This window comes from Camelus dromedarius, chromosome 21 (assembly GCF_036321535.1).
Source record: "Camelus dromedarius isolate mCamDro1 chromosome 21, mCamDro1.pat, whole genome shotgun sequence".
In the NCBI taxonomy this organism is placed as follows: domain Eukaryota; kingdom Metazoa; phylum Chordata; class Mammalia; order Artiodactyla; family Camelidae; genus Camelus; species Camelus dromedarius.
This window is the reverse complement of record NC_087456.1, coordinates 6,707,410-6,728,566: the sequence shown is the minus strand read 5'-3', so window position 1 is coordinate 6,728,566 and position 21,157 is coordinate 6,707,410. Positions and strand designations below refer to the sequence as shown.

General features: G+C 55.5%; 1 protein-coding gene across 1 annotated transcript in view; it reads right to left on the bottom strand.

Moving 5' to 3' along the window:
* Positions 1 to 2,602: 2,602 nt before the first annotated feature.
* The window catches only part of CNTN2 (contactin 2), a 31,036-nt gene continuing 12,481 nt past the window's right edge, over positions 2,603 to 21,157 (bottom strand). The window contains exons 3-23 of the mRNA XM_031438736.2: positions 19,584 to 19,728; positions 19,324 to 19,499; positions 19,067 to 19,162; positions 18,439 to 18,648; positions 18,069 to 18,168; positions 17,416 to 17,591; positions 16,874 to 17,010; positions 16,248 to 16,377; positions 14,674 to 14,824; positions 14,421 to 14,548; positions 13,929 to 14,104; positions 13,297 to 13,417; positions 12,606 to 12,764; positions 11,980 to 12,129; positions 9,938 to 10,008; positions 9,399 to 9,633; positions 8,956 to 9,068; positions 8,256 to 8,442; positions 7,789 to 7,901; positions 7,155 to 7,323; positions 2,603 to 6,752 (exon numbers count right to left, since the gene is read on the bottom strand). Coding sequence (XP_031294596.1) covers positions 6,643 to 6,752; positions 7,155 to 7,323; positions 7,789 to 7,901; positions 8,256 to 8,442; positions 8,956 to 9,068; positions 9,399 to 9,633; positions 9,938 to 10,008; positions 11,980 to 12,129; positions 12,606 to 12,764; positions 13,297 to 13,417; positions 13,929 to 14,104; positions 14,421 to 14,548; positions 14,674 to 14,824; positions 16,248 to 16,377; positions 16,874 to 17,010; positions 17,416 to 17,591; positions 18,069 to 18,168; positions 18,439 to 18,648; positions 19,067 to 19,162; positions 19,324 to 19,499; positions 19,584 to 19,728 — 3,053 coding nt within the window. The 3' untranslated portion in view covers positions 2,603 to 6,642. The remainder of the gene's footprint in view (positions 6,753 to 7,154; positions 7,324 to 7,788; positions 7,902 to 8,255; positions 8,443 to 8,955; positions 9,069 to 9,398; positions 9,634 to 9,937; positions 10,009 to 11,979; positions 12,130 to 12,605; positions 12,765 to 13,296; positions 13,418 to 13,928; positions 14,105 to 14,420; positions 14,549 to 14,673; positions 14,825 to 16,247; positions 16,378 to 16,873; positions 17,011 to 17,415; positions 17,592 to 18,068; positions 18,169 to 18,438; positions 18,649 to 19,066; positions 19,163 to 19,323; positions 19,500 to 19,583; positions 19,729 to 21,157) is intronic.

The following is a 21,157-nucleotide window of genomic DNA, read 5'->3' as shown; positions in this document are numbered from 1 at the left end:
TTTATGACATTTTATTGAAGAGTCTAGCTAGACCATTTGTCTTGCATAGTGTCCCACAGTTAGTTCCTTGTGATTTGATTCCTGAGGAATGAACCTTAGACATATTTGACAAGAGCCCCACGTAAATGACCTTGTGAACTTGCCGCATCACCTCAAGAGGCACATGATGTCAGGGTGGCCCACTACTGATGTTAAAAGCTTGATCATTTGGTTAAGGTGGTGACTGGCAGATCTGTCCAGTGATGTCCCTGTGTTTTCCTTTTGTAATTAATCTGTGGGGTGGGTGATGCTTTGTGATTATCTGGTTTTCTCAAGAACATTTACAAGCATTTTAGAATGCACTCATGATCTTTGCCTTATTATTACATGTTGGGGACTGCAAAAGGATGGTGTCTTTAAATTCATCATTTGCTCTATTAGCCTTCATTTTTCTGTAAAGAAGCACTATTCTTTTTTATTTATTTTTGAGGTTTCAGTGGATTCTTCTTTATTCAGTGAATTACATATAATTATTGTTGTCATATTTTTGATGTTCAGATTGTTCAGATTGTGGCCCAGGAGTCCCTGCAGGCCAGCTCTTTGTCCTTTTGGTTTGGTCCCATTTGACTCTGAGCATGTCCTTGCTATATAGCAAGATGCTTCCGATGCACATTTGAACCTTTCTCCAAACCTGAAACTCCCAGGGAGATTCTCAAAGGGACTGTGTTTCTTCAAGGAACTCTGGTTCCTTTTAGTGTAGGGAGTAGCATTTAGAAACCAAGGTCTGGGTGCTGGATGTGCTCATTGCCTCTGGGGTGTCAGTGCTTCTGAGCCTGCTGAGTGTCCTAGGTGTATTTAAATCATGAGTTCACAAGCATCTTTGTTTTTAGAAGTCTTATAGATAATTCTGATATATAGTGAAGGTTGAGAACCGCTGGCCTGGACTCATGTTTAGGGAGTCTTTAACTATTGCTCTTATTTTGAAAAGCTCTTAAATTTTCCATACACCCTTTCACTCATTCTCTCTACCTCACGTGGGATGTTGTTCAGACGATCTGGGCTCTGGTCCTGTTCCTACTATTGACTGTAACGGAGCAAGCTGACATTCTGTAGTCCTTATCTTTGAAATGTGCGATTGTGGGAACTAAATGAGGTCTGTGAGTCACGCTGCTCTGTAAGCTGTGAAGGACCAGGCGAGAGTTGGGGGAAGTCCCTGATGAAGCGCGTTATTTCAGGCCTGGACAACTTGCTGCAGCCGTCAGGAGACAGCTTGCTCTGTCTTGAAAGAAGACTGTAAAACGTTGATATCTTTGTATATAATGAACTCAGTATTACATTGCTGAGGAGGGAGATGGATGGAGGGGTACAGTGTTCCCCCTTTTTCAGATGGAGAGACTGAGACCCAAGAAGAACTAAATAACTTGTCCAGCATTCTGCTGCAAGCCAGTCATCGAGCATGGGATGGAATAGTGCACAGGTCTAGGTTTACAGCCCTCTGTGCTTGCGTTCTTGAATTTTGACTCTGAAGATGCAAGGGGAATCAAACAGGGAAGAGAACAGGCACCCTCAGATGTGTTCGTGAAGACCAAAACCCAATTTGGTTCTTTGAATTCTGCGCATGCGATCTGCCTCTAGAGGGTCAAGGAGATGCGGCCTGGAGTAGAATCTGAGCTGCAGAGTGGTCGGTGCTCCCAGCAGCTCTTTGGGTGCTAAGTAGGAGGGATGAGGCGATGCGGGGGCTGGCTGTCACCCCGGGCTTCTAAACAGGCCCTGGGCACACAGCTAAGCACCACACAGAGGGATCGCTGCTCGCCCTGGCTTCGCTTGCCCTCTTCCCTGAAAAAGGCTGTCGGGCTCAGTCAGCACGGAGCCCTACCTGCTTTGCACCGAGAGAACTGAACACTTAACAGCGCTGCATGCGTGTTATCACTGTGTGCATCTCAGGTGTTAACAGAAGTCATGATAAATGTTTATCGAATGCATGAGTGTTGCAGCTAGAAAATGTGACTAGAAATTCAAATTCTTTCGGCTGCTGTGAGCAGAGACTGGAGGCACTTCCCACCAGGTAGGAGTCACTATGTCTGCAGGGAGAAGACTTCCCTTTGGTACTGCTGGGTCAACACAGGTATACCCCGCTTTTCGTAAGTTCGATACTTTGCTTTTCCGAGAAACCTGCATTAGCGCCTGTCTCCACTAACTGAAAGAAATCTGAAGAGAATGTTTGCTTTTATGGAAAAAGTTAATTGCTTCTTTGCTTTACACCATTTCAGCTTACAAAAGATTTTATAGGAACGGTCTACTTTCAAGGTAGCCAGGGAAACCTGTGCCCCAAATGTCTTAAAAATCAGGGAAGCTTGAGGCAGTGCCACCACACGAGCACCGTCCACTGCCCATCGTGGTAGGTGAAGCCGGCTGGGCTCACAGGATGGCTGCCGTGCTCTGCAGAGGCCAGCCTTAGAGTTGCTTGGCCTAATTATTCCCCCCTCCCAGGGCTGAACGAAGCAATACAGACCGTGCGCTGGGACTTCCTTGTGAAGGGTGAAGATACTGGATAAAAGCCTAAGATTGGAGAACAGGATGAGGAGATACGCTTTCGTCTGAGGATAAACACACCCACAGCTGGTGCCAGCTGCCTCGGCAGGTTGAGAAACCGTCTTTATTTAAGAACTGCCCGCTACCAGAGTCAATAAATAACTACCATTACAAGAAGTATACGAGAGACAATAGGCCAACGGGAGTGGGTGCGTTGTAACAAAAACTGAGTTATATCAGTGGTCCAGCGAAGCCCTACCCTTGCCCCGCCGTGAACTTCACTAAGCTATGCAGGCCCTGGAGGGGGTGGGTCAGGTGGAGTCTGGGGGCCAAGGCAGGTGCACCCCACCTGAGGGCACGAGGCTTCCTAGGGCTCTGGGAAAGGCCATCCGACCCCTTTTTTTCCTCTCCAGTTTCCCTTTATTGTCCTGCCCTCCCAAAGCCTATGAGTGTATACGTATATATACATACAGCTACCAGGCACCTCTTTCCATGGAGCTCTTTGAAGCCTCTTAAAAATGCCCATCTCACCCTGCGTGCCACTCCAGGAGCCTCTCTGGCAGCCTTGCTCATCTCCAGGACGAAGCCCAGGTTAGGTGCTGAGCCAGGGAGACAGGGCACCACACCTGTGCCTCAAACCCAGGTGTGAGGCCACTGCTGTCCTTCCCATACAGAGGGCCCAGCTGGCTGTCACATTCTGAGACCAGGAAGAGCAAAGAGAGTCCTCCAGCCGGGGAAGAGATGAAGAGAGTAGAAAATTCTCAGAGCCAGCTCGGGCTCTTGTCTAGAGTAGACTGGATGGGCTCCTGGAAGTGCCAAGAGGCAGAAAAGAATCCTTGGGGTGAGCCTTCCCCTTAAGGGGCTGTGTGACTGCAGTTGCTGCCACACGCTGCAGGGGCCACAGAGGGCGGGAGCTCCAAGACTCTTCCTGTGCTGAACACCTTCTGATTCCACGAATCTCAGCGTCTCACTGCAAGTGTCCCTAACCTAGACCTCGGACCAACAGCTGTCAAAGTTCCTCAAAGTTCCCTCGAAAGGAAGAATCCCCTAAATACTCATTCCAGGGTCTCCTTGCAGAGACACCCACCCTCGGTCTCTCCTGTCATTTCATCAAAAGAAAAAGAACTCTCCATTTCCATGGCCCTCCTGTTTCCTGGCACCCCCTGTATCATTTGATGCCCTGAATGAAAGTAGGTAACCTGACCTTGCTGGGCCCTGAGAGCTGCCCTCCCCCTGGGGGTGAGGTATACATTGACACTGAGAGTGACGAGGACCGAGTAGCCAGGGGCAGACGGCCCAGCACACGCAGACAGGAGAGACCATCTCCTGGGCCCTGAAATGCTGTCTGCAGGCCGTCTCTGTCCCTGGACCTCAGGCACTTACTGGCCACTAAGCCGTGGCGTGAAGCACTTGTTCGTGGCTGTTTCCTCTTGGTTGCCTCGTCTGGGGCTTGGTGTGTGGGAGAGGAGAGATCCAGAGTCGAGTCATGACCCCAGCAGGAGCCAGCCTCAGCCCAGGAGAGCAAAGAAGGTGAAAATCAGAGGCCTGCTGGGCAGGAAGGGATTCTGAGAAGCTGTCTAACCTCGTCCTCTGCCTCCACGCGAACGCCTGTAGACCCACCTCAACGAGAGGCTGTTCCATTTTACGTGCCTGCACGTCCTCAAGTTACCTGCTGTCCTGTTAAATCTTAATCTGTACTCTACCTGAAGTCTCAGGCTGCAGGAACATCCCTTTTCGTACAGTTCTGTATCTCCCAAAATAGCTCTGCCCGCACAGTGCTTAGGTTTTCCTGAGGCTGAGTTTTCCTAGTTAAAAACCCTTCCTGGGTTTCCCAGAGGGAGTGTCTGCCTCCTTAGAACTAAGACTCTTGGTCATTGTATCTCCTGCTTCAAGCAAGCTTAGGGACTGCGGCCTCCAGCCGCCCTGGTGACGTCCTGTGCCAAACCAGCTCCTCTGTCTTGGCCCAGCGTCTAGACACCTGTCTCTTTGCTTCCCTCACGGCAGCCCAAGGCAGCGAGGAAAGAACCAGCTAAACCTAGGAGGCAGGTTTCCTCCTCTCAGCATCGTCTTTCTGATAGAGCTGGTTCAGGCCAAATCACAGCCACGGGGGACCAAGTGGATGCTGGGCCGAGTCTGGGGTCCCTGTCACGGGAGAATGGTCCCTTCACTGAGCCCCCAGCACCTTGCGTGGGGGGTGAAGGGCGGGAGCAGGTGAGGCGGGTTTGATCAGATGGCTCCAGGGAGGCAGTCCTGGGCCAGGGGCTGGCTGGTGGGTACAGTGGTGGCGGGGAGAAGGGGTGTGAGCTTACGTTTTTAAAAAATTGCAGTGGGTGAACGTCAACATAAACCTGCCCAGGAAAACAGAGCAGGACTTAAAAATTTTAAAAACCATAACAAAATAGAGCTCTAACTGTAAACGACAGAAACCAGGCTCCGAGGGCCTGTCCCCTCTAAGATGCCTGTCCCGCTGCTCCTGCCTGTGAAGGTTCACCTGTCACAACATAGGCTTTGGGATTTCCTGGTTGTGCCGCCTCTGCCGCCTGGATTTGGGGAATCCTTGTCCTCGCTTTGGCCTCTTTTCTTGGAGCAAGGGTAAGGGGATCGGGGGGCTTCAAGCCAGCACTGCACATTGGGGTCCCCACAGAAGATGGGCTTGGAAGGCAAAGCAAGACTGGGGCTCCTGCAGTCTGTCTGCGCCTTGGGCTGGGACCCAGCCGTGCCCATCACCCCACCGTCACCCACCTGAGCCTTTGAAGCAGAATTTTCATAGCCCACTTTTTAAACCAGGTTGTAGCCATTCAGCACTGTCCCCTTCCTCTGGACAAAGAGCCTGGAACAGGAAGGTGGGAGAGGAGCGCTAGCCCAGACTGTCACTGACAGGCTGTGTGACCGAAGGAGGCCCAGCCCCTTCCAGCCTCCGCTTCTCATCTGGGAGGGAGGGGCTTGGGCAAGTTGAGGTCCAAAGCCTCTCCCAGCTCTGACGTGCTGTGACTGGTCATACACCCAGAGCGCAAGCTGGATGTCCCATTTATTTACCCCTTTGTCTTCTGGGGAAATGCAAAAGAGCAGTCCAAGGCAGCCTGCAGGGGGTCGCCAGCTGGGGTCGCCAGGTGGCCCAGGGTACTCCTGGAAGCAGGCAGGGCCGCATTTATCCTCTGCCCTTCTCAGAAGGCTCCTGCCTCCGGGACTCACGGAGTGAACGCTGCCTTCCGCTGGAGGGGGGCGGTGGGTGCATGAGCCCTGCCTCCTGCTTGCACCCTGGAGGGACTGTGCAGGAGGGGTCTTGATGTGACAAGGGACCTCCTCAAGACAAGCCCTTGTGTCACCCAGCCACCTGAAGTGGCTTCTGTCACTCTGGGGTGACAGGGTCGGGTTGGCAGTGTTGGCTAGGAGGGCCACGTCTCTGGATTGTGCCCCTCTCCACCAGCTGTCCCAGCCTCTGAACCCTTCTAAGCTTGCACCCCGGCAGTCTGGAGTGTCACCCCCAAGAGCTGCAGGGCTCGGGCTCTGGGCCCCAGACACCAGGGCAATAGATTTCAGCCACTGTGGCCGGTGGAGGGGCCTCCAGGGAGCCATTGAGGACAATGTCGGGGTTCAGCCATGCTGCCCTTCCAGAGGAGAAAGTAGGAGAGCCCCTGGTCCCAAGGTCTGGCCCTCTCCTTAGCCTGAGGGGTGCCACTGTTGATGCTTTGTCCCATTTCAGCCCGTCCATGTCCAGCATTCCCACCGGGCTGAGGATTCTGCTCTCGGGGACAGTCCATTCGCGGCCCCCAGAGTGCCATGGCCACTGATGTGCAGATGGATGCTTAAAACCCCCTTCTTCCTGTAGACCGTCCTTCCATCCAGGCACCCAAGAAGGCCCAGGCATAGGGTTCAGTGTCATCATGGAAGTTACTGCCTGGTACCTCTTGTTTCAAAGAAAAAAAAATCCTTGCATGGGTTCTGTCTTGTGGCAGAATATGAAATATCCTACCTCCTATGAAAAGGGCACTGCTTAAAGTCGGCATTGAAAACCAGCCATTCTCGGGCACAGTGTTGGGCCACCTTGGCATCGGGAAGGGGCTGGGGCCAGCTGGCTGTGTCCATCGGAGGTGGGTGTCCAGCTGTGGCGGAGAGGGAGGGGTGCCGAGATCAGAGCTCCAGGTAGCCTACGAGGATCAGCGTGGCCATGGAGTGGGAGAGGACGGTGCCGGGGTGTGGGGCTGGACAGACTGCCCAGTTCTCCACCATCATGCTTGTGCCTGAAACCAGCAGACGGAAATGGGCTGAGCCAGCTGGGCCTGCGACCAGCCTGTCCCTGCCCCACCCTCGGGACAGAATCCAGACCTTTCCTAAGGAGACTCACAGAGGGCTGGCTTCAGGACTGGGAGGTGTTCTCAGCCCTTCTACAAGAGGGTTTTGTAGGACCTTTGATTTAGCGAGAAAGGAGCACACTCATCTCCCAGCCCTCAGGGCTATTTGTGTGCAGGAAGGAGCGGGTGGCAAGGGCATTTCCAGGGCTACTCTGCACTTGGTTCCTGCCTGCCATCTCCTTTCCCCTTGGGGACTGGCTGGGGTGGGGTCTGGCTAGGGTGGGGATGATTCCTACATCAGGCATCTGGAGGCACACGGATACTCCTGGGGGATGTGGGGAGAGTCAGCACCTCCATTCCGCACGATGTGGACTTCTGCCGGGACCCCGTCCCCTCCAGGTCCTGTGGTCCGAATCTGCACCAGGGCATGGCCAATGTCTTCGGGAACTGCAATTTCTATCCAGTTCTTGCTGGTGAGGTGCAGTGTGGGAGTCGGGTGTAAGTCGTTCTGGTACAGCATCTGTGGGAAGGTTAGCCAGGTGCAGTTTCCACACACCCGGACTGACTCTTCTCTCTTCCTCCGCTCCAGGCACTGGGAGGGGCCCACATGGTTCTGGGCCCTCGAGGTCCTGCCCCCTCACCCCTCCTGTTTCCTGTTGACCAGGACCAGGGTCTTGAACAAGCTCCTCAGTGCGGGGAGAAAAGCTTGCAAGCAGCGGGACTAGCTTTGCGGACTCCTTAGGCTAGAAGGACACCCAGACTTCATCCAGCCCATCACCAGCCCCCCGAACCCTGCCTTTCCACAGTCATATCATTTTCTTCTCATCCCTCCTACATGCTCCCTGGAGAACCACTCATGTATTTCATGCCTCTCAAATCCCAAGCTCTTTGCTTGCATCTAACTCAGATCCTTCCTGCTAGAAACTGCAGCTCCCTTGTGTTTGCTGGAAATACAAATTCAATGCCTGGCTGACCCCTTCCTTACCTTATAACCTGTGACTGCAGACTCATTTCGGAAAGGGACCACCGGGTCCCACTTAATACTAAGACTGGAGCTCGAGAAAGTCCAGGAGATGTTGCCAGGGGGTCGCCGTGGAGCTGCCAGAGGAGGGAGAGAGTTGGGGAGATTTCCTAATGTTCTCCCACCACTTACCCCCTTGCTTTTAGCCAGGCTTTTTCTAGATGTCTGCCCACAGCAGTTGCACCCAGAACATTCTGTCACTGCTGCCTGAGAAACAAACTCCCTGAAAATCCAAAGGTTGGAGAAGAGAGAGGCACTTCAGAGGCCATGAATTCCACTCCCTTATCATCCTTAGACTCACTGCCTTGCTTCTGTCCAGCCCAGGGTTTATCAGCTGAAGCATTTGTCTTTCGTTGGGGAAGGAGCGATCCCAGAGGCACCCCCTCTCCCAGATACACCCCTCCAGCACCCCCCGAGGCCGGAGGACTCACGGGGCTTCATGGTTGTGGCATTGGCCGAAGGGCTGGCAGGCCCAGTGCCGGCCCGGTTGTAGGCCCGCACAGTCACGTGGTACTTGGTGTTGGGGTGCAGGCCAGTGACTAGGGCACTGGTGTCCAGCCCTGCTGTCCTCACTCGGTCAGCGGCTGCTTCTTTGTCCCCGGCTCTCCAGTAGCGGATCTGAAGGAGGCAGGGGTACCCAGGGTCAGCAGTCAAGCCCAGGACCTCGGGGCTGCCCTGACCCTGGCTCTGGACACCTACATTCTGCTCCTCTCTGGTCCTTGTAACTCAGTCTCAGGTCTCAGAACCTCGACACTGGATCCTGAGTGACAAGGGAGCAGGGGCAAGCACACAGAGGTGGCCATGCTATTCTCTGCAGCCCTGAGGATGCCAGGCAACTGGGCTCTGGATGAAAAGGGCAGGCAGTGCCCCTCCCAGAACCTGCCCCTCCTCCCCTGGGCTCTCAGTGTCCAGTGCCAGCTCGAGCTAAGCAGTTATTTCCAGGCTGTCCGTGGGTCCATCCTCCTCCCCAGGCACTGGCCAGAGGGGCTTAGCTAAGGTGCTACTTAGACCATGTTCTGTCTGCTGGGTTAGCGAAGAGTGATTCCAGGAGGAACACTAGTGAGCTGTGAGGCGCCCCCGCACCGTGAAGCCCCAGCACCCCTTCCTCTCCCAGCCCAGGTCAGTGCTCACCTCGTACCCCAGGAGGATGCCATTCATGTCCTGCTGCACGGGTTCCCAGGTCACGTTCATCTCTGAGGACGAGACCCCCTTGGCCCAGACCTTGGTAGGGGCCACCCTGGGCTCTGGGGACCGATACAGAATGGGTTTGGATTCCCAGGGCCACCTGGGACTGCCGCGGCTCAGGATTTTAAAGAGCCCAGGGTCCAAGGTGAAGGCCACATGGGGGTTCCCAAAGCATCCCTGGGGCCCACTTCTCTTCCCAGAGAGCCTCCCTCCCCCAGGCCTGAGGGGAGACGAGGCAGCAAGGGCTAGAAATGAAGCCAGGGGCTTAGGAGCCAGGGGTCCTCTCCACCTCACCTACAGAACGGAGCAGGGGAGTGAGGGGCCCCCACCCTGCACCCCATGGACAAGCTGCGGGGATGGGGCTGCCCTCGGGCCCCGGGGTGGCCCACCTTCCTCAGCCGAGTACACGAGCGCGGTGAGGCTCTCGGGCCCATTCCCGCGGCCGTTGTAGCTGCGGATCTTGACCTCAAAGGGCGTGTAGGGCCGGACACTGTCGTTGCTGTAGACGAAGTACTGGGCGTCGGCGCCGGGCACCCGGGCGGTCTGCCAGCTAGCGCTGCCCTGCCTGCGGAAGGACAGCAGGTAGCCGAAGCCGTCTCCGTTCTGGTACTCCCGTGACACGGGCTGAGGGGCAAGAGCGCGGCATGGGCGAGGGGCCGAGGCTGCGTCTCCCTGCCCATCCTCTGGCCCCACCCAGCCTTCGCCAAGACGGGGAGGCCCCAGGACTGTGTGCAGGTTTCCATCCGGCTGTGGGTGCAAGGGGTCGGGGGAGGGACCTTGTCTGCTGCCCGTGCAGTGGCTCTGTCTGGGTCCTCTCTGCACGATGCTCAACTCTGGAGACAAGTCCCACCAGGTGGGGTGGGGGTGGGGGAGGACCTGTCCCCCAGAGAACTGGAGGCACCTCTCTGCCTCCGTCCTTGCAGCTTACCGTCCAGCTGACGATGAGCTCTCCGGGGGCTCCACCACCTCCGCTGAGACCTGACGGTGCCACTGAGGGGGCTGTCAGGGCCAAGGGACACAGACAGAGCTTGTTAATGGGCAGTGAGGGAGCAAAAGCCCTGAGGCTGAGCCTGAAAAGCATCCTAGGACAGGAACATCCTTCCAAAGGGCCCTGGTTTTCTCCTCCAACAGTCCCTTTGGACATGTGCTCTGGAGTCAGGTGGACCTGAGATCAAATTCCACCTTTGCCACTTACTAGCTGTGTTTCTCTGGGCAAGTTACTTAACCTCTCTGAGTCTCTGATGCCCCTCTCCGTAAGATGAGGATAATAATGTTTCTCTCAAAGGGCTGTAAGAAGAATAAAATTAAACAAGACCGTGACTAGCATTTACATATAGTAGAAGCTCCATAAATGATCATTATCTTCTTCCTTCTTGTTGGTTTAATCTAAATAACAGAGATCAACCCCAGTTTGCTTTAATTTAAGGGGAATAAATAATCCAAAACTGCAGCTAATCCAAAAAGAACCCCACATTTCTTTGAGGTTGCAGGGTGTTTTATTATTATTTTTCTTTTTGTGGCAGATTTAATTTCCTAATTGTCTCTAGTATTTAACAAGGCTGATATTAAAAGAAGAATGTATTTAATTAGATCATGAAGCTTGGCAGGGGGGTAACTTGGCTGAGGGTCAAAATATTTCTGCAGATGATCCAGCAACTGGAGACATCACTTGGTTCTGATGAGTTCAGGGCCTCATAATTTGCAAAGGGCACTGAAACACTTTGTCCATTTGATCCTGTGAGGTGGGTGTTAATATTACCCTTTTCAGAGTAGAACGATTGAGGCCCAGAGCAGTTAAGTGACTTGCCTAAAGTCACACAGCTAATAAATGTCATGGTTTGAATCTGAAGCCAGCTTTTCTGATTTCAAAGCCCACCATCTGTCTTCTGCATCATAGCTGTCTTTATGCTCCACTCCTGGGATACAACACTGAAGGAGACCACCCCTCACCCTTTGTATGGCTCTTCAAGAGGTTCAGTCAAAGAAAGTACTCCTGTGGGAGGGCATAGCTGTAGCTCAGTGGTAGAGCGCATGCTTAGCATGCACTAGGTCCTGGGTTCAATCCCCAGAACCTCTATTAAGAAAGAAAAGAAAAGAAAAGAAAGAAAGAAAAGGAAAGTACTCCTTTTGGAATTCTTTACTTGGGAGAGATACCAGTTAAAAATGTTGAATGATTCCAGAAAGAGCCTGGAGAGTCAGCCTGGGGCACACAGGAAACCATGTTTAAGGGACACAAGAAGGCAGACCCTCCTTACACATCCAGTGGGGCAGGCCTGGGAGGGCAGGGCAGAGGAGGCAGGATCTTCATTCCTCGCTCCTGGTCTCAGGATCCCACAGCTCTCATTCTGTGCCTTCACCCTTGCCTCTTCCCTTCCTTCCCCACTCAAGTTCTGACACCTACCTGCCTTTCAGGAAAGGCTATGGGCAGATAATCCAGTCTTTCTGCTCCCAAAGAAACCGTTTAAAGAAAGACTTGGAGACGCTGGCTGCTTACCTAGGGCCCTGCACAACACACACCCCTTCCTCACCACCTGATTCCTGCAGCTCATGCACTTCCGGGGAGGATATCTGCCCATCACCCCATGGTCCTGGGTGCCAGTGTGCCAAGTCCAGGCTCTGCCAGTGTGACCTCACCCTTCTCCAAACTTTGGTTTTACCATTTTTTAAAAAATTAAACTTTTTACTATGAGATCACTGTAGGTTCACATGCAGTTGTAAGGCTGGCCTATGTTTTAAATGAGGAGTTTGGACTGGATGGTTCCTCCAGCCCTGACAGGCTGTGGCCCAGGGCACGGTGCGCTGTGCTGTGCAGCGGCCTGGCCCGGCCTTGCGTCACTTTCTCAGCTGTTTCACTGGTGTCGGAAGCCTGCTGAGCAGGGTGGGAACTCCATGTATTATTGCTCAGCTGGAGCTCCCTTTAAGGAGGCTTGGGGTCTGTGCCTAATGTTACCTGTCACGCATGGCTCTGACCTGCTTCCTTGGTCCGGATTTTGCTGGAGGGGCCACTGGGCTCCCCAGTGCCCAGGATGTTGCTGGCTAAGACCCGGAACTCATAGTCCATCCAGGGGGTGAGGCCCAGTACCTGGGCGGTCTCGGCATTGCCCTCAATGTTGGCAGGATCTGCAAGGCACCAGGGAGTCAGTGTTTGGCATTCATTTATTGGCCTGGATAGAAAGGACAGGGACTGGGTCTGAATTAATTTTTTTATACCCAGCCCTCATGGTGGTGCCTGCTGTATACTAAGTGTTCACTACCTTTTTCAGAAATGATTGGAAAATTGGTACACTCCCCAGCCTTGGAGCCTTTTAAGATACTGTGTGCACCCCACACCCCCACAAATGTTTTCACCACCCCAGTAACAGTCCTGCCAATGCTTTAAGGGCGCAGACTGAGTGTCTCCTCCTCCAACTCTCCCCCACTCTCCTGCTGGCCATGCAACCATCTTCCCCAGTGGCCTGGGAGCTCCCTGCAGGCAGAGGCCACACTTGTTCTTTGAAGCCCCAGGCTCAGCCATGGCCTCCGACCCCTGACCCCCCACCTCCAGCACACACACAATCCTAAGCAGTCCTGACCTGGGAGGGGGGCCTCGCACTTACTGGTTCGAACCTGCTTCCACTTCCCTGCAGGTAGCGTGCGAGCTTGCAGGGTGTACTTGGCGATAGGGCTGTGGTTGTCAAAGCCACGGCTCCAGCTGAGCTGGACAGTGGTGTCACTGATGTCTCTCACCACCACGCCTCCTGGGGGACCTGGCGGACCTGCACCAAGAGGACAGAGCACAGTAGGTCAGAACTGGGCAGCTTCAAATTTGAGCCAACCTCCTTCAGGATGGCTTGGACTGGTGCAGTACCAAGAGGGAGCAGCAGAGGGCGCGGCAAACACACACCGGGTGGGAGGGCAAGGCACGTTGGAAGTGAGTGGGCCCATTGGCGGGAGGGGGTTGTGAGGTGGGGGGATGTGTCCAAGGCTGGAGGGGTCACAGAGCCCCTCACACAGAGAAGTACATAGATTTCCCAGCACGAGGCTTTGAGAACTTATGGCCTCAGCAAATTTCTCCAGTCTTGGGATGTATTTAGGAGTGGGTTTTTACAATTTTGACTTTGGAGGAAGAATGTTCTATTCCTTTAGGACCTGGGAAGAACCATGGGATGAGTTCAGCTCAACAGACTTGTCAGAAGCCCTGAAAGCAGACAGCTTTCAGGGAGAGGAGGGAGTAAGGGAGCGAAGGTCAGAATAGCCCAGCTGGCCTGAGGGAGTCGGGGTGTGGCTGGGGTTGGGAAACCCCATCACCTCGGACCAGGACTGTGGCCTCCTTGGATGCGCTGTCCACCACCGTCTGGGCCATGCACGTGTACTTCCCGCCGTGGCGCAGCTGGGCGTTCAGGATGGTCAGATCCCCAACCGTCTCCTTCTACAAACGGGAGACAGGAAAGGGGACAGGTCAGGGGCAGCAGCCCTGGCTAGCATGGTGAGGCAGGAGGCAGGGCTCAGAGTCCCTCCATGGGCCTCTCTGGGTCTGGCTGCTCCTCTCTGTTCAGTGGGAGGAATCAGCTACTCTCTATTTGGTACCACTGGGAATTAAACAACAGTTTTTCACCCAAGACAGTCAACAACGGTTCAAGCTGATAAATCTCTGCACTGGGGGGCAGGATAACAAGAACAGTAAGGGAGAGAGTCCTGCTGGGGGCCTGGGATTCCGGGTTTGTCCCTAACCCTCCCCTAGATGCATAGGTTCACGTGGAATCCAGGGAGCTTCCCGTCTAAGGGAGGGTGGTTATGAACCCAGGGAGGAGCTTGCCATGCATGGCATTCCTAGGGGAAGGGGGAAAGGCTTTGGGGGTGGTGATGGTTAAGGACATCTTGGGTCCCCTGTGTCCCCAGAAGGAGGGAGGAGCCCTGGGTTCTCTGGCCTCAGGCCTTACCACATTGGCCCTTCGGTAGTGGCCCCCAGGCTTGTCGAAGTCGATGGGGAAGCCATCCAGGGTCCAGATGAAGGTGAGGTCCATGGTGGGGTCGTGGGAGGCGTGGCACTGCAGGGTCAGGTTATCTCCCAAGTTAATGTCGGCACTCGAGGGGGCTAGGGTGATCTTGGTTGCATCTGCCAAGACAAACAAGACCTCTTAGTAGAGGGGGAGGAAATAGGCCCAGGCAGGGGCAGCAGGGCAGGGTGAGAGGGTTTGTCTTGAGCCCCAGGAAAGAGAACAAGCAGGGTGGCCAGCAGCCCCACAAGTGTGTGGGAGGGAGGCAGAAGCAGATTCTGGATGGCGGAGAGGGGGTGGTTCCAAGTGAAACCAAATCCTGGGGTCACCTCCAAACCAAACTAGGAGGAACGTGGGAACACAAGAGCCCACTGGTGAGGAGGAATGGCACCACGGCGGCTAAGCCACCAACCTCAACCAAACCACAGCACTTACCTCGCACAGACAGGATGCCAGTGCTGTTGGCTTTGCCCATGAAATTCTCAGCAAAGCAGGTGTATTTGCCTTCATCTGACCGACTGATGTTTCTTATGATCAGGGTGCCATCTGGAGTTACAGTCACTCTGCAGCAAAGACAAAGCAGATCTGGCCAACGCAGGGGCACACTGTAGTCACGGGAAGGGGACTTGCCTCCCGGGAGAAGGAGGGGAGCAGGAATTGCTCGGGTTGGGTGGGGTGGGGCTTGTACCTGCTGCTGTTGACCAAGATCTCGGTGCCTTTGCTCCAGAGCACCATGGCCTTGGGAGCTGCCCGGGGCTGACAGGGGATGGCGATCTCACCCCCTCGGGCTGCAGGGATCAGACGCCTTACAGGATTCAGCCTAAAGTCGGGGGCGAGTGCTGGAAGGAAGGGGGAGCAGCCTAGTCACCCAGGGAATCAAAACAGTACCTGTTGCCCCTGATTGGGACGTCACCTGCCTACATGCTAAGCACTCATGGCCAATCCATGAGTGACTCCTGGCAGCACCACTTCCAAAATACATACAGAATCCAGCCCTCTCCCATCATCCTCACTGCCACTGTGCTGGTCCAAGCCACTGAATCTCTCCTGGACTGTTGAAAATCCCCCTAATTAGTCTTCCTGTTTTTGCACTTTCTTTCTACAGTCACTTCTCCACCTGGCAGCAGGCAGGAATATCTTTTTACAAATGCAAATCAGACACTCAGAAAGAAGTCCAACACCTCCCAAGGGCTCACAGCAGAGCTCCCCCACCCATCCCCACCCTGATCACATCTTGCTCCACTCTCTTTCACTCATTGTGCTCCAATTACTTGGGCCATTTTTTTTATCCTATGAAGATACCAAGTTTTGTTTCCTGCCTCAGGACCTTTGCACCTACTGTACATGTTACTTGGAAATCCCCCAGATCTCCACATGACCGGCCCCTTCTTAACACTCAGCACACATCCCAAACGTGACTTCCTCAGAGAGGTCTTCCCTGACCATTCCATCTGACTGGCCCACATTACCCCCACTGCTCTGCTGGATTTTTTTTACACTGTATTTTTTATGGCTGTGTGGCATTATCTTATTTAATTATTTGATTTTGTGTTTATTTGCTTCTCCCCACTGGATTGTAAGACAGTTGAAGGCAGAGACCTTATCTTTCATGTTCACTTCTGAGGAGGTGTTGACGGAATATTGGTTGAACGAATGAATGAATGAGTCTTAGTTAAGCCTAACTACAGCTTGATGAAGAAGGTATCATTGTGTCCATTTTACAGATGAGAAAAATAGGTTTTACAAGCACAAGTCACACAGCTACGGATGCTGGCACCCGCTGACATTACTGGGCACCTGTTACGTGACAGGCAGGTCCTCTGTGCTTTAGTTCTACCATCTCCTTTCGTCCTCACTGCAACTGTGTGCTGATCACTGCCCACATTTTATTAATCAAGAAACTGAGTCACAAAGAGAGTAGTAACCTGCTAAAGGTCACATAGCCAAAGGGGCTGCGTTAAACCCAAATCTAACTGATTTGGCTTCCAGTGACTTTTGCCCCCTCCTTTTTTTTTTTTGCCATAGTAAACAGTCACTTCATTCATTTCAGACACGGGACAACCAGAGACCCCGTCCTCTAGGGGTTCTCTGTCTAGTGTCTCATCTCCTGTCTTAAATCCCTGAGTTCTACTCAGAAGCTGTCGGAAGACTAAGAAAAACTGGCAGGTAAGTGTGTGTGTTTAGAGAAGCTGCAACTCAGAACTCCTAAGGCCACCACCTTTGTGTCCCCAGGGCCATCCTCTGCCGCCCTGGGCCCTTTACCTTGCACGGCCAGCTCGGCACTGGCATAGATGGTGCCATGCTTGTTCTCCGCCACACACTGGTACATGCCCGAGTCCTCCAGGCTCAGCTTGGACAACCGCAGGTCCCCGGCCAGCACGTCTATCCGGGACTGTGCAGAAGAGCCCGACCCAGGGCGGGGCAGGGGGATCAGGACCACAGGAGGACCAGGGCGGGGGGCTGACGGGGCGCGTGCAGTGGAGGCTGGGCTGCTGTTCCCTCCAGGATGGGGCTCATGTGCCCAGTTCTAGCTCAGGGCAGCCTGGAATCCCGGGACTCGGAGATTCCCCAGGCCTCCCTGCACATCAGCGCACTGAAGCCAGAGGGGTGAGTGATCCACTCAGGACCACATAGTGTTTTTGTGGCTGAGTTGCGCCTGGACCGAGGTCCCTGCATCCTCAGTCAGGACTCTATCCAGTTGACCAGCCTGAAGCCATGTTACCCCGGGATGGCGAGAAGCACCTAGAACCATCCTATAGCATCCTAATAGGCCCAGAGGATATGCCAGTGGTGTGGGGGGTGGGGGAAGGGGGTCTAGGAGGGTAAGGGAAGCAGGTGAGCAGAGGATGGTGTGCTGGGTGTGTGGGAGGAAGTCCCAGGTCTCCTACCTGGGAGGCCAGAGGCTCCCCGTTCCGCAGCCAGCGCACTGTGGGCCGAGGCTTGCCAGCGGCTGCGCAGCCCCAATGCAGGTTGGAACCTATGTCAGCCTCCATGTCTGAGATCACCTTGAGCCACTCAGGCTGAGCTGTGGGGAGCAAGAGAGAGAGAGGCTGGAGATGAGCTTGGAGGAGCCTCCAGCTAATTAACTCGTCGGAACTAGCGGGGCTGCAGTTCCTGTGCCAGACATCAGAGGGCGCCAACAGCACTCTGGGATGAAGTGTGGGGCGAAGAGGCTCAAGAAAGCTGGCACTTTGTGGCTGTGCCAGTAGCTGTTTTAGCGACTTAAGTCCTTCTAATGCTTTCCATGTGCTTTCTGCAGCCCTTACTGAGCTCTGAGCTGGCCACAGCACTGCCGTCTTCTGTTCCCATGCCCAGCGCCATCCGTGCGCAGGGAGGCTTAAGCAAGGGGCCGCCCAGTCTCCTCCCTGACTTTTGGATCTGCTTTCTCAAGGACCAGGGAGGGCGGGGCGAGGGTGTCCCGGCTCTGTACCCTGCACGATGATGCGGCCCTGGACGGTGTCACGGCCCTTGGAGTTCTCCGCCTCACACTCGTAGGTGCCTTCGTCCTCGAAGCCCACGCTGGGGATCTGCAGGGTGGGCTCGGCTGTGGCCCACTGCGGGGACAGGGAGCCATCCACTTTGCGCCACTCGATCCTGGGGACGGGGCTGGCGGGGACACAAAGCCAGAGGAGGAGGGCTGAGCTTGGGAGACTCCCCGTACCTGAAGCTCCTTGCACCCAACCCAGGCCTTCCCGAGATGCTGGGCAGGTGGTGACCGGGAGGAGGGCCTGGGAAGAAACAGGGACAGAAGCAAGGAGGCAGGGAGGGGCCTCTCCAAGGCAGGCTCAGAGCACAGGCAGGGAAGGGGCAAGAAGTGGGCTCCCCTGCCCCCTCCTCTCCCCAGCAACAATCGTGCAGCTAAGGCTGTGTGTGGTCTGTGCCCTGAAGCCTCCTTGCCCTCTCTGTCCCCACCCTGCCCAGTGAGCGGTGGTCGCTACCCACTGTGGGTCTGGTGCTCTGGCGCAAGGGCGCCCGGATGACTGAGCGCTCGGCCTGCCTGCCCTCCCCCTGAGGTCACCCAGGCCCCTGAGGGGCTCTGAGAGGCTGGGCCCTGGCCTGCCCCCTCCCTCCTCCACCACTCACTTCCCGAAGGCGAAGCACTCTAGGGTGACCTGCTGCCCCACCAGCGCGTAGGTCTCTGCCGGGAACCGGGCCTTGATGCTGGGCGCAAAGAGCCTGGTGTCTGGGGAGAGAGAGGGAGTTTGCGCGTCAGATGCACATGACCCAGGCCAAGCGCTCCTCTGCTTACCGTCTCAGCACAACTCAGGGCCCACTCTTTCTTGCCTCCCTTTCCCCTGGGGGGCCTGGGGCAAGGGTCCAAGGCCGTGCAGCAGGAGGACCCCGGGGGCCCAGGCCCCGACCTTGTGCCCTGTGAGCTGCTCTCCACAGCTTCCAAGGGAAAAACCCCTTTCCCAACGCCCGCAGACCCCTTCAGCACCCCCGCTCCCCTGACCTTCCGCAGCCAGGTTGAGCTGGGCAAACTTGCTGAAGACGCTCTTGGTGGAGAAGTCCATGTGGCTGGTGGCCAGGCAGGAGTAGTTGCCCAGGTCCGAGGCGTTGGTCCGGGCGATGTACAGGTTCCCTGTGGTCTGGGACACGAAGTGACGCCCGTCCGTCGGGATGAAGTTGGGGAACTCGTTGAGGAGCCAGCGGTAGGACAAGCCTGGGGTGGGGAGTTTGAGGAAATGGGGTGCTGGGCTAATGGAGCAACTCTGGGAGGGACCCCAGTGTGCTGCTGGGAATCCCTAGACCCTGTCCTGTGAGCCCCATGCTCTGAACTGAGGCTGAGGGGAGACCAAGAGGGGAGACAAGACTTGATTCCTGCCGTCAGGGAGTGCTGTCCACTGGGGAAGCAGCCCCTGCCCTCCGGACCTTCCAGTCTGAGTCGGGGGAGGGGTGGGAAGGGCGTGGAGCTAGAGGATGACAGACTATAAAGGAAACACAGAATCATTTAGAGTTGGGGACCCCAGGGGTCCGTGCTTCCCAGGGTGACTCACCACCTTATTCCATCCCTCTTCTGCTGGGCGGCTGGAAGCCCCTCCCATGCCCTCTGTCTCACTGTGGCCCAGGGGCCGACTCACCTGGGTAGTGGGCAGGCGGGTTACAGGGCAGCATCACCCCCCAACCTTCGTGGGTTTTCACTGGGTCTCGCTCCTCCTTGGAGAATTCCTGCAGAACTGGGGGTGGTGGACACCGGGCCCTCAGGCGCTGTGCTCCAAGCCTGGGGCCCCTCCCCAGCTCAGCCCCCTTGGGGAAGTTGTCACCCATCCTTTCTGGATACTTTTTCCAGCCCCTCTTCCCCACGCTCAAAGTGTCCCAGCACCCCGGGGGGTCTCACAGCCGAAGCGGAGGACAGCCTCCCTGCTGACAACGGTGCCCACTGGGTTGGAGGCCAGGCACTGGTAGACGCCAGCATCCTGGGCCTTGGTAGGGTTCATGATGACCAGGTTGCCCCCGACCAGCTGGTGACGGGAACCTGGCTCCAGCTTCATCTCCGTGCCATTCATCTTCCACCTGCAGTGAGGGCGGAGGAGGCTGACGTGAGGAAAAAGTGCCTGGCGGCCCAGGGCCTCCCAGCACCCACTGCAGGGGTCTCACCTATAGGTGGCTGGAGGGCTGGCTCGGGCGCGGCAGGCCAGTGTCACCTTCTCCTCTGTGGACTCCTCTGGGAATAGCAGGCTGAGGGGCTGGTCTTCAAAGACAGGCCCAAAGGTGGCCGGGGATCCCTGGGCTGAGCTCCAAGCTGCAGATGGGGGACACCCCAGAGGTCTCAGGGCCTAGGGGCCAGCTGGAGCCTGGCCTCCAGTGCAGTGCTGCCCAATAGAACTTCCTGCAGTGCTGGAAAGGTTCCATTTTCCACACTGTCCAATACAGTACACCAGCTATCGTGCCCACAAAATGTGGCTAGTATGGCTGAGGAATCAGATTTTTCACCTTATTTCATTTTAGTTAATTAAAATTTGAATTTCAATAGGTTGAGCAGACCCCATCTAGTCAAGTTAGTTCAGTCAATCACCCATCCTACACTCAAGTGCTCAGTACCTGCTGTATACCTGGCACTGAGCTAAAGCAAAAATGAGTAAGACACACTCTCTCCTCCTCAAGGAACTTGTAGTCCAGGGAGGGAGACAGAAAACTGACAAAAGAAGGAGGGGAGAGCCGTAATAGTTTAAGTTCAAGTGCAGGAGGCCCTCAGGGTGGAAGTCAGGAAGCCTCGCAGAGGAGCTGATCGGCAGGGTGTGAGATGGGACTTGAGCGGTGCATGGAAGTCACCGGCTAGAAAGGTGGGGGAGAGGATGTGGGGCCCTGAAGCCTAGTGCCCCTGTTGGGGAGTGCGTTCCAGGACAACATGCTGTGGCTCTGGGCCTCTTATTAGCTGTCAGAGAACCCTTCTGAGCCTCAGCCTCTTCACCTGTGAAATGGAAAGAAGACAAACTCACCTCCTAGGGTCCGTAGGAGGGTTCAGCCTGGCATAATGTGTGTGCTCAGCCACTGTCTGCTGGCCCCAAGTGAGGGGTGGGCTGAGGGTCAGGGGAAGAAGGCAGGCTCAGTGGTGGGTGGGCGGCCTGCAAGTGGCTTTGGGGGCATTCTTATAAAATTCCAGTGTGACAATTCCAGAAAGAGAGGCGCAGAAAAGAGAACGGCTTGCCCACGGCCACAGGGCAGGTCTGTGGTGCACACAGGTCTAGACCTTGGGCTCCTGAATTTGCTGAGTGAATGGAGATCCCATGTGCAGTTGGAGTTCTCATGCCTAGCTCCTTCCCGAGGCCTTGCTCCTCATGCACCGCTGTCCGGCCTCACTGGGGCGGGGGGCCCTGAGGCCCAGAGGGCAGTGCTTCGCACCTGCCTGTCCACAGGGGTGGAGAGCTGGCTCTGTCTGCTGACTGGTGGGGCTGGGCATACTCAGCCTTTGTGGTGTCAGGCAGGAGCCCGGCCACCCCTAATTGGCTCCTACCCCTCAGTGCAGCTGATTTCAGGCGCTCCTTGGTGGGTTGGGGGGTGGGGTCCCCATTAACCAATTAGTGCCTCCTCTCCCAGGGCATCCAGCTGTCAGCCCTCTCCCAGGGGCAGGGATGGGCCCCATGCCACAGCTGAGGCCCAGCCCTGGACCCCTGGGAGTGAGGGCAGCTGTTAAGCAGCTCTCAGAATGAGGAAGGAGGCAGGACTCCCTG